Source organism: Musca domestica, unplaced genomic scaffold (genome assembly GCF_030504385.1).
Source record: "Musca domestica strain aabys unplaced genomic scaffold, Musca_domestica.polishedcontigs.V.1.1 3, whole genome shotgun sequence".
Taxonomy (NCBI): domain Eukaryota; kingdom Metazoa; phylum Arthropoda; class Insecta; order Diptera; family Muscidae; genus Musca; species Musca domestica.
In genome coordinates this window covers 18436188-18452603 of record NW_026712299.1, presented here as the reverse complement: position 1 = coordinate 18452603, position 16416 = coordinate 18436188, and the positions used below count along the sequence as shown (strand labels likewise).

At 34.1% G+C, this 16416-nt stretch overlaps 1 protein-coding gene across 1 annotated transcript in view; it reads left to right on the top strand.

Annotated features, from left to right (window-relative positions):
• The window catches only part of LOC101897322 (mucin-2), a 62356-nt gene that overhangs the window by 26780 nt on the left and 19160 nt on the right, over positions 1–16416 (top strand). The window contains exon 3 of the mRNA XM_059124753.1: positions 3951–4280. Coding sequence (XP_058980736.1) covers positions 3965–4280 — 316 coding nt within the window. The 5' untranslated portion in view covers positions 3951–3964. The remainder of the gene's footprint in view (positions 1–3950; positions 4281–16416) is intronic.

The following is a 16416-nucleotide window of genomic DNA, read 5'->3' as shown; positions in this document are numbered from 1 at the left end:
GCTTTTAATGTTTCTATTTAAAAGTAAATAAATTGCCAAAATGTTGAAGTGAATGATTGAAATTTGTTATCTGTTAAGGTAATGCTTAGACGACGAAGGGGGTGAGGGGGAGGGGTTAATTTGATTTATGTTAGCGTCAAAGTTGTGTTATCTTCAAAAATAGAGGATAAGAGAAAAAAGCTAAAATTGTGACTGTATAAAAAAGCATATTGTGGTCTCTGGTGATCGTATTTTTTGATGGACCATCAGAGCCAGGGATGATTTTAAAATAGTGTTTTTGAACGACCCTTAGAGCCATAGACTTGAGTTTTCGATTTTTTTTTTTTTTTTTGAAAGGCCTATTGAAACACAAGCATGGATTTTTAAAATTTTTTTGTTGAAAGACCAACAACAATTGGAGTTGATTTTTGCAGTTTTTTTAACGACTTTAAAGAATTTTTTTTAACGACCCCTAAGCCATAGGCATGGATTTTTCAAGAATATTTTTTGAATTACCCTTACAGCCATAAGCGTGGATTTTTAAAGATATTTTGAAGGACTCTTTCAGCCATAGACGGGGTTGTTAAATGATGTTTTTGAAGAATCCTTACTCCCATAGGCGCGGATTTTTTAAGGAATATTTTTTGATCAACCCTTAGATCCATGGGCGTGGGTTTTTAAAAAACAACTTTTGAAAGACTCTTAGATCCATAGGCGTGGATTTTTAAAGAACAACTTTTGGAAGACTCTTAGATCCATAGGCGTGGGTTTTTAAAGAACAACTTTTGAAAGACTCTTAGATCCATAGGCGTGGATTTTTAAAGAATAATTTTGGACCCATACAGCCATAGGAGTGATTTTTTTTATGAACGACCCTTACAGCCATAAGCGTGGATTTTTAAAGAATATTTTTGAAGGACCTTACAGTTTAAAGAATTTTTTGGAAAACCCTCTTAAACCATTGGTGTGGATTAAAACAAAATTTTATTATTATTATTATTATTATTATTATTATTATTATTATTATTATTATTATTATTATTATTATTATTATTATTATTATTATTATTATTATTATTATTATTATTATTATTATTATTATTATTATTATTATTATTATTATTATTATTATTATTATTATTATTATTATTATTATTATTATTATTATTATTATTATTATTATTATTATTATTATTATTATTATTATTATTATCATTATTATTATTATTATTATTATTTTTTTTTTTTTTTTTTTGAATATTTTATTTTAGAACCATAGGCCTGTATTTCTAAAGAATATTTTTTGAACGATTATTAGAGCCATCGGCGTGGACTTTTGTGGAATAAACTCTGATTTTTTCTTGAAGAACCATCAGATTTTTTAAGAGTATTTTTGAAGGACCATTAGCTATAACCGTGGATCTTTAAAATAACATTTTTTAAGGAAACATCATAGTCATACTTCCGATTATTGAAGCAATATGTTTTGCGGAGCTATAACAGTGAACTTCACATGAATATGTCTTAGAGGGTCAATTTAGTAAAAACTCCTCTTTCTTAGAATACATTTTTGAAGGACCATCCGAGCTATAGCCGTAGGTTATTAAAAAAATATTTTTTTAAAGAACCAAAAGAGTAATAATTCAGATTATTGATGGACCATCGAGGAACCAATAGAGTAATACTTCTGATTTTTTTTAAGAATATGTTTTGTGGAGCTATCAGAGATATAATGGGGGTCGTATAAAAAATATTTTCTGGGGGACCAATTTAGGTAGACTTCTGTTTTCTAAGAATATTTTTTATATTTTATATTTATATTTTTCTAATTTAGAAAAACTATAATCGTCAACTTTTCTGAGGATCTTTGGATTCAAAAGGACTTTTACACTCAAAATCTTTGACATTTCTTAGGACTTTTGGAACTATAAAGACCTTGAGACTCTTAATCGCGGACTTTTTTTAGGACTTCAGGAGTATAAAAACCTAGAGATCCATAACGGTGTACTTTTCTAGGGGCCTTTAGAACTATAAGAACCTTCAAATCCATAATCATGGACCTTCAGATTCATAATCTAATATAAGGACTTTCAGATTCTTAATCATGAACTTTGATAAGGACCTTCAAAGCTATAAATACTTTCAGATCCATAATCGTGGACTTTTCTAAAGACTATCTGAGCCATAAGAACCTTATAAGAGCCTTAAGATCCATAACCATGGACTTTCCACTCACATCTATAAATACCTTCAGATTCATAATCTTGGACTTTCCTAGAGACTTCCAGGGATATGAGGACGCACTTACGTGTAATCATGGACTTTGCTAAGGACCTTCAAAGCTATAAATACTCAAAATGGATTTTTCTAAGGACTTTCAGAGTTATAAAAAAATGCAGACACATAATCGTGGACTTTTTTCAGGACCATCAAAGATATCAGAACTTTTTTAGCTAAAAAAACTTTAAGGACCTTCAGATTGGTATTCATGGACTTTGTTAAGGACATTCACAACTATACGTTCTTCAGATGTATAATCGTGGACTTTGCTAAGAAAATTCAGAAGGAACTTTTCTAGGAGGCTTCGGAGCTCTAAGGACCTTTAGATCAGTAATACTGGATTTTCTTAACGACCTTCAAGGCTATAAGAATCTACAGGTGCACAATCGTCGACTTTTCTAATGACCTTCGGAATAGATTTCTTAAGAATATTCAGAACTATAATGATCTTTACGCCCATAATAGTGGGGTTTTCAAAGGACCTTCAGTGATGTATGGACCGCCAGATGTGTTTCCGTGGACTTTTATAAGGACATTTGGAACAAATGTTCTAAATGCATTTGTAGCTTTTCTAATGAGATTCAGAGATAAAAGTTGTGGATTATTAAAGGATCCGTTTTTCCATTGGATTTCTAAAGACCTCCTGAGCTATAAACGTGGATTATTGAAACATCCCTTATCGTCCGTTTAAAGAACAGAGTCAGAGACGTAATCTGAATTTATGGGGTCTTTAGAGCTATAAATAAAGGGTCGTCAGAGCAATACTTATAAAATGATGAATTATTCTCTGGGTCCGAACATAGTTTTTAGAGTACAGTGTCTAAAAAGTCACCCGACCTTTAAGCGTGATTTTTTATTAATATTTTCTCAGCGATTTTTAAGCCACAATTTTAAGAATCTAAGGATTAATAAAAGCAATTTATTGAAGAACCGTTAGAGCTATTGGTCTGATGTACAGATATATGGAACTAAATCTGTGCTTGCTACTTTACCGAGCTATACCTTTATTTTCCTCTTTAAGTTTATCAGGTTTTACGAAGCAGTTATAGGTCGGATGCCAAACGCGATTGAAATTTGTTTGTTGCCTTTGACCGAAGCATTTTTATCCTCTCATTTCTGATGACAAATAGAGCTAGTTCCCAATTTCAGGTGGGCAGGTAAACCGGTCAGCGAAATGAAGTTAGCTAAATGCATACTGGACAAATGGTCCCTTGCCTGACATTTTAGAATCTTAGGGCAATGACAATTTATTTTCCCTACATAGATTCTGATACTAAGTCTCTGACGATATCGTTGCCATGGATCAGACCTCCACCGATATTTATGCGACAAAGGCCGTTTGATAGTTTTTAGGGGGCTAAAGCTCACCAAGCTTTGTTTCCCGATGTATTTTATTGTTGTTAATCTCATCACATTCGTATAATACCATCGTATAAGCCATCTGGCAAATTATATATTTCTCCTTTTGATACTAAGTCTTTTGAACATTTACAGTCAAAACGAAACACTTAAGACACAAACATTACCATTATATTTTCCTACTCCAGATATTCATTCAAAATTATTCATTTCTATCGTAATTTGTCTGATATTAAAATTCCATTTCGAGTTTCATAAACTAATTTAATATTGTCTCAATTTTTTTTTTCTTCTTTTTTCGTCGTCTACTTCGTCTTCTATTACCAATCCAGATCCCCTGACAGCAATGATTACCGATCGCAACAAATTGAATTTTGTTACGATACAATGGTTGTGGCTTTTGTGTCTCATTTTGGTGTGCAGTGGCGGCTTAACATCAGTGCTGGCCCATAATATTGCAGGTGGAGCGGAGACCACACAACAGAAGCAACAGACACCGATCCAGGCGCAACAGCAGCCAACTCAACAGGCTGACACAGTACAACAAGTAAAGTTGTCGCAACAACAGCAGCTACAGCACCAGCAACAACAACAACAATCAAGCATACAAATAGTCCAGCCGCATGTAGAGAGCAATGGACCGTCACAACAAGATGTAACAGGTATGAAACGACAGCGACAACGATGATTATGATGATGACGATGAGGGACACATACATACATAATCAATAAAAAAAAAACGACTGTATATATGTAAAATATAAGCCATAGAAAAAAAATTAAATAATCATTACAACAATACGAAACAATGAAAAAATACATATTTTTATGACAGTCGAACTGTTTGAAGTTAGATTGGCAAAAAACTGACAGACTAAACTCAAAACACTCTCTCAAAATTATGATGACAATGATTATGGCCAAATCAGCGACAAAAATAAAAACAGATTTTGAAAAATAGCCACAATTATTGTCAGTGTCAAATCAATATCAATCAAAAATATGTCCAAATGACAATAACTACACCGAAATTGATTTGATGACGATGATGGGTTTTTTTTTCTGAAGGAGTATAGAAATCATACAACTAAAATTTATGTTTTTAGACCACACAACCACGGAATACTAATTCGAAATTGCTGAAAATTTGTTTGCAAATACTTTCACTAATACCCAACGAGATTGATGTGTTTTGTGGGAATTTAATGGAGGAGTATTTCAAAGCATACCTATGCATACGCAATTGGATTCTACGTTTTGCATTCTTTCCGAGCACAGATTTACATTATTAAAAGAATCGAATAGAGTGTTTACATTTAAAATTTTTGCCTGTGATAACCATTAAGAAATCAAAAAATAATGAAAGCAAAGACATGAAATAGATTGAAATATTTTTTTTTAATTTTTTACTGAAAATACCTCTACAAGTTTAATAATATTCAATAAAGAATAATTATTGAAAGATATTTTAATTTTGAATTCAAGACACTGACGATGACGATTTACTTTCCAATATTTAAGCAAATCTTGGCTTATCTTTTTTGGTACACCTAAATGATTTTTTGCTCACTTTTATTAAAATACGGAACTCATACTTCATCTAATACAGATAACAATGCAGGGTTACCCATATTCGACGGACCCATGTTTTTTTTTTTTTTTAAATCAAAAAAAAATAACAATTTGGCGGTTGGCAATGTTAATCATTTAATTTGTTCCAAGCTGATTTGTTTACATCAGTTTTTGAATATGATATCTCTCAAATGGCCGCCTCTGGCGTTGATGACGTATTGTGCCCTTTTTGCTGCATTTTCCATCGTTTTTGCCAACATTTCGGCCGGAATAGCGGCTATTTCTTCACGAATGTTGTCCTTGAGCTTTTCTACGGTCTTTGGCTTGTTAAGAAGAAGTCAGGCGGCGTCAAATCGGGCGAACGCGGTGGCCAGTCCAAATCACCACTTTTCGACATCAAACGGCCCGAAAACAAATTCTTCAGAAAATCGATTGTTATGCGACTTGTGTGCGGTGAAGCGCCGTCTTGTTGAAACCAGAACTGCCTCATACGCTTGCGACGAATAATTGGCATCACAAAATTGGTCATCATGTCGCGATAACGCTCCTGATTGATGGTAACAGCATGGCCATTTTCATTTTGGAAGAAAAACGGCCCAATGACCGTTTTCGCACTAACGCCGCACCAAACTGTGACTTTTTCGTCATGAAGAGGCACTTCTTGAATCTCCTGAGGATTTTCAATGGCGTAAAAACGGGCAATTTTGCTTATTTACGGTCCCATTCAATGTGAAATGGGCTTCATCGGACATGATAATTTTGTTCAAGAATTGTCATCTTCGGCCATTTCGATGACTCTTTGGGCCCATTCCAATCGACGAGGCTTGTCCGCAGGCAACATTCTTTGCGTCAATTGAATTTTGTACGGGAACAAATGCAAATCAATGCGAATAATCCGTTGTAAAGTGGACCGAGCCATGCCCAACTGCTGAGAATGGCGTTTTTGGTATGTTCTTGGGGACCTCTCAACACTGGCTCGTACGGCAGCCGTATTCTAGGCCGATCGCCTTGCTCGACTTTAATATGGCCTCTTTGGATTAGAAAGAGCCTTACCAGTCGAAAATTTTTCGTATAAACGCTTAATGGTGTTCTTAGAAGGCGCACTTCTCACATTTTTTAATGTTTTAAAAGCACGTTGAGTTTTCACAATTGACTTCTTGTAAATTTCAACTATTTCAGAGCGCTTGCGTGGCGTGTATTGGTTCATGGTAAAAATCTGCTTGGACTGACGCTTCAAACGCGGTATGCCATTAAGCGATGTGACATCTCTGTCAAAAGTTATGGCGTTGCCTGATGGGTCCGTCGAATATGGGCAACCCTGTATTGGTGTTGGCAAAATTATAACAAAATCGAACATTAACATATACAATTTTATGCGAAACCATAAATTGAATATTAATCTCAGGTTTCTGCTTGAGAAAAATACTTAGATACAGCAAGTTGTAAAGAATCGCTGACTTGTTTTGCAAGTTATGACAGATAATAGTATTGAAAATTGTGACCCTTTGCCGGTGAGGTATCAGAAGGATTTCGCAGACATATATATGATCTTGTATTAGAAACAATGTTTGTATGTGTGAAATTTGAGGAGAGTTGGATGCTAAATTCGCTTTCTTTGAGAGTTTGGTTTTTTAAAATCTTCAACTCTATATGGGGCAGGTAACAAAAGAAATGATCCGATCTTTACCATTTTTATAACAGATCTTGTGTTGATGGAAATATTGACATGTACCAAGTCTGGAATGGAATCGGATGGTTATTTAGCTTTTTATGAGCTTCCTGGGTATTTATGGGCGAAATTAGGCTATTAAGCCCTTGTATTTTGGAAAAAAGTTGGATATCTCACGATAACGCAGACTTTTGACAGTTACGATATGATTCACAACATCTTTGAAGAAGTACGATCCAATAATGCCACCACTTCATAAACCGCACCAACCTGTGGCTTTTTCTGGCGGCATTGGTAGTTTTTGCAATGGTTCTGGCTGATGTTTGTTCCAAAATTGAAAATTCTCCTTATTTAAGTAAAATCACCCTTTCTATACGACGACGTGGACCTGCATAGGCATCTTTTGTCATAGTTATTACTATATTCGAAGACGTGGATCTGCGCAGACAATTTTCTGTCATAGGGTGTAGTACCCATTACGAACTATAATTTCGAAATTTGAAACAATTCCGGCGATAAATATCGCTAAAATCATCAAAATATGGAATAAAGGGAGGTACTGTTATATCGGGGCTAGAGCTAAACTTGGACCTATAAAACCCATAAATATCGCTAAAATCATCAAAATATGGAATAAAGGGAGGTACTGTTATATCGGGGCTAGAGCTAAACTTGGACCTATAAAACCCATTTTAAATACCAAAAGTCCTGCAGACCAAACACACATTTGAGTAAAATGTTATCAGCCTACTTCTACTCGTTTGGAAGCTAGAGTGATCTCCATGTACTTTGAAGTGTTACAAATGGAATGACAAACTCAAGGTATAAAATAGCAAAACTATATAACGTATGAATGTAATTAAAAAAATAATATTTTTAAAATAAATAATAAGAAATCGCCTATTATGATTTTTCAAAAAAAAAAAAAAAATAATGAATTTCTTTCCCCTGCCCCCTCTGGCCACTGCAAACAAAATGCTGGCGAAAAATTCCAAATAATTATTATTTCATTTTTTGTTTTTTTGTTTTTTTTTTTTTTTTTCAAATGCAATTCCTCACAGTAGTCGCATTTATTTAACCACCAACTGTCGTCATTATCCCAAAATGACAACGATAAAATGTTTAAAAAAATTTTAATGATAATTGCAAATTATTTTCCAGTTTCCAGAAGCACTACTGCAGCACCAATCGGCTGCAGTGCAATTTCAAGTGGAAACCAAAACAAAAACAAATGCAATAATTTTAATGCAATCGAAAACTATTAGAGGCATGTTTGAAACTTAACCAAAAAACAAAAAAAACGAAACAGAAATATTTTTTGTGGTTGATCGCTTAAGCCGAAAAAAAAATATCTACTTTAAATCGAAGAAAGTTGTTAGACAATTTTCTTTTTCGGTTAGCTCTAATGAACCACAATTATGCAAGGATCTCATCTTAATGTAACATTTGTTTGTTGGTAGATTTTTTGTTTATTATTTCAAGCTTTGACCAGAAAACAAGAGGTCGAAAAATTAGCCACAATTGGAATTTTATAATTGTGAGTGAGTAAGTGAGGTGAGTTTCTAAAGCTATTGTCGGTCATTAACAGTGAGTTTCAAAGTTGTTAATTTTTAAAAACTTATTTTAAAAGTTATCTATTTAAAAGAGAATAGATTCAATCAGAGCTATATTATATTGGATTTTACTGCATTCAGAACAACTATAACCATAGAAGTACTACAACCGTAGAATTTTTGAGAGTTAATTCAGGAGAGCCCAACAGGAGGGAACTAATATATGGAAGGCATATAAAATTCTAAATTTGACGGATACATTTTTATATTTTATACCAAATAACATTGATATAGAGTGCATGATATCACTTCACGAAATTCACTCCACTTGGGCTGATATTAGCCATTATTTGCACAAAAAAACCTGATATCGAATGAGTGATATATGTAAGACAGCTATATTCAAATCTTTGCCGATCTCGTTGAAATTTGGCAAATGTATTTTCGAGCTCTATAAGATATCTGGTACTAAATATCATTCTTGTCAAATGTATGTTACGAATGTGAGGGACTTAGCGACCAAATCGGATGAAACATATATATGAGAGCAAAAGCTATATGTGAACCGATTTTCAAATTTAATGTACTTGCTTCTAGACTAAATTCGGTCTGATGTGCCAAAATTCAGGTAATTTGGACGGATATTTGTCATTTGCTGCACAATTAACCCGAAATCACTTGAAGATATATATATTTAGGGGCTATATCCAAAACTGAACCGATTTTGATAGATTGTTTTTGTTGTTTAATTATTTATTATTTTCGATATTTCGTCCTCCAACGGAAGACATCATCAGGAACAATACTGTTTAAACATATAACAAATTTTACAAAATATCGCCAAGCTTCGACGCCGACCTTGTGTTGTTGCCATCTGTTTTGTCACTCCAGCATTCTCTTCTTATTGTATTTTGTTTATTTTTCTAATCAGATGTCTGTAACTGTGTGCTAAATTCTCTGTGTCTGTTCTGTAGTTTATTCGTTGTGATGTTGGAGTATTCATTATGTGTAGAGTTTCCAACATAAGTCGTTTTTGGTAATTGTTCTCGCACTGTAGCACTCTCACTCTCTCTAATTCTGGATGTTGTTTTTCGGTGGCACAGTGGGTAGAAAGTGCTGTTTTCTGTGTTTTGATTGATGATCTGTTTTTTATGTCTGATTTGTGTCCGGATAACCGAGTTTTTCATTTGTTTTTTGTTGTCCGGATGTAATATTTTTGGCATTTTTCATTTTATTTTGTATATTAAATTCGATTTGTCCATTGTGTCTATTTTTGGTTTTAATTGAGTAAATAGTTTTTGTAACGTATTGTAGGATTTGTATATTAAATCCGATTTGTCCATAGTGTCTATTTTTGATTTTAATTGATCCGTTGGAGGACGAAATATCGAAAATAATAAATAATTAAACAACAACAAAGACCTCGAGCTCGTTTTTTATTAAATTTACAATTGTAACAATATATAATAAAGGTCGAATTAAATATCTAAAAATCAAATAATTATACTTTAACAATAAAATGTCTGCCGATATTGGGTTTGACAGAGGAGGCAATGCTTCTGTATCGCTTTGGCATTAAGGAAATATTTTTTTTTTTCAGTTCATCAGAGGTTACATTGAGCCGTTCTTATTGTAATCTCTCTTTAGGATTTGGGCACAGTCATGTTTTCCAATCATCCGATTTGCCTTTTATTGTGCACCAAACGTGTAATATTAATATTAAATTAAGCCTGAAAATAAGTATGCCAAATTTGATCGAAATCGATTCGGATATGGTTGTAGCTCCTATATATATTGTTCATCCGATTTTTTATATTTGTTTTCCACATCCGTAATATGCTCTCTGTAACAACGATATAATATATCAAATTCATCGCAGAAGTACACTTTGCCAAATTATACCGAGATCGGTTGAGATTTGGATATAGCTCTCATATATATATTTTTATCCGATTTTATGTTAATTGTGCATCAAATGGGTAATAAAACCCCGAATCGGAAAGGCGCAAATGCCCGCAAATTTAGTAGAAAGATTCAGAGTCGGATATTCTTCTTATATATTAGTTCCTTTGGACTTTAAATTATAACTATAATCATAATTGGTATTATTTAGTTATCACAAATTTATCTTCTAAATATGCAAAGAGGTGTAGGGTTTCAGAAAGTCGGCCCGCCCGACTTTAAGACATTCTTTACTGCTTTTACATTGTAAAATGTCCTAAACATGTTTAATTTGTAATTTGTCGTAGATGTCTGCAGATTTTGTTACAAAATGCCTTATACTAATAACGGTCCATATACCATTAATAAACACCAAATTTCCAAACCCTGATGTATGCTATACCGTAGGTATTAAGTTTTTTGGAACCATGGCAGTATTACTTTTTCCTTCCCATCACTTCCAAACATCTTATAATTTTTGAGTAATAAAATAAAAAAAAAAATTATTTTTTTTTGTCCATTTGAACCCCTAAATGCACATCTTGAAAACAATAGGCTTTAGGCTTCTGACCCTAACCCATGCAAAATTTCGTGAGGATCGGAAGATAATTGCGACATGTATACATATAATACCCTCCAAAATTTAGAAAATTTAAAATTCAAAATTGTTAGCAAAATTGAAAAAATCGCATGCGATAAAAAATATGACCCTCCATACTATGGAGGGTATATTAATTTTGTCACCCCGTTGTAACTCCTCGAAATACTCATGTCAGACCCAACAAAGTATATATATTCTTGATCAGCGTAAAATTCTAAGACGATTTAGCCATGTCCGTCTGTCTGTGTGTCTGTCTGTCTGGCTGTCTGTCTGTCCGTCTGTCTGTCTGTAGTAATCACGCTATCTTTCGAACAAATTGAGATAGAAGGCTAAAATTTTGCACACATGTATATTTTGCCAGTAGGCAGGTTAAGTTCGTAAATGGGCCATGTAGGTCCAAGTTATCATATAGCCCCCATATAACGGTACCTCCCGATATTCGGTATTTTGATAATTTTAGCGACATTATTCACCGGAATTGTTTCAAACTTGTCATTTGAAGTTCGTAATGGAGACTACAGCCTAAGACAGAAAATAATCTATGTAGGTCCACGTCTTCGTGTAGCCTCCATATAACGGTACCCCCCGATATTAGCGACATTGTTTACCGGAATCGTTTCAAATGTGGTATTTGAAGTTCGTAATGGATACCACATCCTAAGTCAAAAAATGAGCCATGTAGGTCCACGTCTTCATATAGCCCCCATATAACGGTACCCCCCGATATTCAGTATTTTGATTATTTTAGCGGCATTATTTAACGGAATCGTTCCAAATTTGGTATTTGAAGTTCGTAATAGATACTGCAGCATAAAACAGAAAATGGACTATGTAGGCCCACGTCTTCGTATAGCCCCCATATACCGTACCCCCCGATATTCAGTATTTTGATGATTTTAGCGACATTATTTACCGGGATTGTTTCAAATTTCGCATGTGAAGTTCGTAATGGATACTTCAGGTCCACGTCGTCGTATAAGCATTTGGTATTTTTAAGATTTTAACAGAATTTTTAACGGATTTTATTTATTTTTTTTTTTTTGGAAATTGTCAAATTTGTACCAAATGGTGGAGGGTATTTAAGTTCGGCCCGGCCGAACTTACACCTTTTTTACTTGTTATTGGTATATTCTTCCGCGATTTTCATAGATTTTATTCTTTTCTGGCAAGAGACCATTCCAAATCGATGGGAATTGTGAAAATCGCGGTTCTTGACTTATAAGCAAAATAAATAAGACATATTTCTTTCACATATATATTGTACCTATTTTGCTTTTAATGTATTTGTGATTTGACTGGATTTAAAATATTCGCAGTGGAGATTTTCGTATTTTCTTGCATAAAAGTTTGAGTCAATATTACCCGCTAAATGTTGTTCGAAAGCAGCCCAAACTAAATAACTCGATGCTAAATTCCGCGTCGATTGGTTTATTATTGATATAATTGATGATAGATCTAAAGGGAGCAATTAAGGTAAAAGAGTCGATGATCTAAAATGAACAAGGGTACTAGATGAACGATGATGAAGTTCCTTTGGGAAAAAAAGAACGAGAAAAAATTATCCAGAGAATAATTTTTTGAGATTGTATTTCGATCTTATGAAGCTACAGTTTTTGTTTTGTTTTTTCAGACTGTTTTTAAAGGACACATAAGGCTACTTGCCCAAAATACATTCACTCCAAAACATCTCCTTAACAAACTGCCAGGAATGATAATGACGATAATTTCAATTGTCATTACATTCGTTGGTATTACATGCTAACATATCATCAGCGTATTGGACTATTTCGAAAGAAAAAAAAAATTGGCCGTTAATGTGGGGCTACGTGATCATTGTCATTGGACATCATAACTGTCATCAAGTCTCACTTTCATACAATTATGGATCCCAAGTAGCTACCACCGCACATTAGTTGGTAGCGTCGACGTCATAGTCGTCTTTTTTTTAAGCAACTACTGGACTTACTTGTCACTTACATGGAGTAGAGTAGGCACCTTTTTTGTTTTGTGGTCCGAGTATTTGCTGGCGTTTTTTTTTGCCATCCATTTCGTTTGTGGTCACTGCAATTACAAACTGTGGTCAGTGTGATACGTTTTGGTTTTTCCTTCGCCTTTTCAAATTTTGTGGTAACGTTTTGTTGTTGACCATTTTTTTCGTTTCGTGGTCTGAGATTTAAAATGTTAACAGATCTGACTTCTATTGCCACCGCTGTGTGGCTGTCTTGTCGTTGTCATTCATTCGTTGGCTAAAGTGCCGGCTCTGGTTAGAGTTTATTTCGAAATTCCCATGACAATCAACTAAATGCAAGCATGTCGGAATATCAAGTGATTTGAAAGTGTAGAAACATTTAGTCGCACAAGTAACAGACAGGAATTTTGCAAAACAAAAAGGATTTATAGTATATTGGAAGACATGAAGTATAAATAAAGGACATGCAGAAGGATTAATAAAATCAGAGAGTATTTTCTCAAAATTATTACTTTTTAGTTTTTATCTACATATTACTATAAAATATCCTCCAAAGTCCTTAAATTTCCATTGCTTATAATTGATATTGTCGAAGAGTAATCGACATGCATTCGAATTGAATTATCTCGTTACTATATTGATAATAATTACTTTTGAAACATTTCAAAATTGAACAAGTAAAAAAGCTGTAAGTTCGGCCGGGCCGAACTTCGAATACCCTCCACCATCTGGCCATTTGGCAATTTCCAAAAAAAAAAAAATAAAATCCATTAAAAATTCTGTTAAAATCTTAAAAATACCGAATGCCTATACGACGACGTGGACCTTCATAGGCAACATTTGTCATAAGTTATTACAATATTTAAATGCGAAACTTGAAGAAAAATCTGTTTATAATGTAGCTAAAATCTTCAAAATACCGAATATGGGGGGTACCGTTATATGGGGGCTATACGAAGACGTGAACCTGCACAGACAATTTTCTGGCATGGGATGAAGTATCTATTACGAACTTCGTGTGCGAAATTTGAAACAATTCCGGTAAATAATGTCGCTAAAATTATCAAAATACCGAATATCGGGGGGTACGGTATATGGGGGCTATACAAAGAGGTGGACCTACATGGCTCATTTTCTATTTTATGCTGCACAATCTATTACGAACTTCAAATACCAAATTTGGAACAATTCCGGTAAATAATGTCGCTAACATCATCAAAATACCGAATATCGGGGGGTACGGTATATGGGGGCTATACAAAGACGTGGACCTACATGGCTCATTTTCTATTTTATGCTGCACAATCTATTACGAACTTCAAATACCAAATTTGGAACAATTCCGGTAAATAATGTCGCTAACATCATCAAAATACCGAATATCGGGGGGTACGGTATATGGGGGCTATACAAAGACGTGGACCTACATGGCTCATTTTCTATTTTATGCTGTACAATCTATTACGAACTTCAAATACCAAATTTGGAACAATTCCGGTAAATAATGTCGCTAACATCATCAAAATACCGAATATCGGGTGGTACCGTTATATGGGGACTATACGAAGACGTGGAGCTACATGGCTCATTTTCTATTATATGCTGCACTATCTATTACGAACTTCAAATACCAAATTTGGAACGATTCCGTCAGATGATGTCGCGAACATCATCCAAATACCGAATATCGGGGGGTAACGTTATTTGGGGGCTATACGAAGACGTGGTCCTGCACAGATAATTTTCTGCCTTAGGCTGTAGTATCCATAACGAATTCCAAATGCCAAATTCGAAACGATTCCGGTGAATAATGTCGCTAAAATCATCAAAATACCGAATATTGGGAGGTACCGTTATATGGGGGCTATATGATAACTTAGACCTACATGGCCCATTTACGAACTTAACCTGCCTACTGGCAAAATATTTTTGTTCAAAAGATAGCGTGATTACAACAGACAGACAGACGGACATGGCTAATCGTCCACCCTCCATAGTATGGTGGAGGGTATAAAAACTATTTTGAGAAATTGTAGGTCAAAGTAAAATAAGACCTCATGACTTAGTGCTAAGGATTCTAGTATAATTTTAGCAAGTGACCGCTTCTTTGTCACCGAAAAGTACACCTTAACATTTTAGATTCGTTGCAACAGTTCGTGTCAGACCTTTGTAGTATTCAAACTGCACACTTTGTTTTGTCCGACAACATTTTTTAATCAAAAACTTAATACATTCTTCCACCGAATATCAAATTTAGTTTAATTTAGTACTTTTCGTAGAGTTAAAATACACATTTTCAAACAAATCTCCATATTTCAATCTCAAATAATAACAGTGGCATCTATATCGAATATCAGAATTTCCTTTACTCCTTCCTTTACTAATACCAAATTCAGTACGATTTAATAATTTTCGTACAAATACAGGTTGCATTTCCAAACCAGCTCCACATGTCAATGACCAGATACCAACAGAGACCTCAACATCAAATTTGTGAATTGCAGACCTATCCTTTCACCCAATGCCATTTAGTACTTTTCGTACAAATGTAGGTCGCATATCCAAAGCCAGCTCCTTCTCTCAACCACAGACACCAACAGTGACATCCATATCAAATTTCGGGATTTCAGCCTAATTCCTTTATCCTATACTAAATTTTGGTACCATTTAGTACTTTTCGTACAAAAAGAGAACACATTTCTAAACCACAGATACTATAAGTAATCAAAATATCAAATTTCAGAATTTCATCTCTATCACTTCATCCAATGCATTTAGTACAATTTAGTACTTTTCTGTACAAACATTGGCCACATTTTCAAGCCTCCTCCAAATCTCAAAAACACAGATAGCATCAGTAATTTAAATACCAAATTTCAGAATTTTACCACAATCCCTTCACCCAATACCAAATACAGTAAATTCAGTACTTTGTTGTGGAGAAATGGTCAGGCTCAATCCCATTATTGTTGTTTTTTTTTATAAAAACAACGTGTGTTTATTAGTGGAGAACGATGGTAATGTTTACCAGCGTTTAAGGCAGGGAATACCTAGATTTCGGAAAGAGCCACCAATCCTCATTAAAACATTACCATCGTTCTCCACTAATAAACAAACGTTGTTTTTATAAAAACAACAATAAAGGGATTAATCCTGACCATTTTGCAACAACAAAATACTATGGTATCCCGAACAAACAAGCCAACACTGTTCTGTAAATTCAGTACTTTTTGTACAATTATAGTAGACATTTCCTCAAGCACTATGTGACCACACAATACCAAATTGTACCTAATATTGCACTATTTAGTAGTACACATTTCGAAATCCACTTCTTCAACGCAAACCTATCACCAACAATGACTCCAATGAATAAATTTCACAATTCGAGCTTCATCCGTCTAACCTAGACCAAACAGTTTCAAAGTTAGTAACATTTAGTACTGTTTCCAACAGTACCTTCATATACCAAACGTACTTACCAACCTTGATT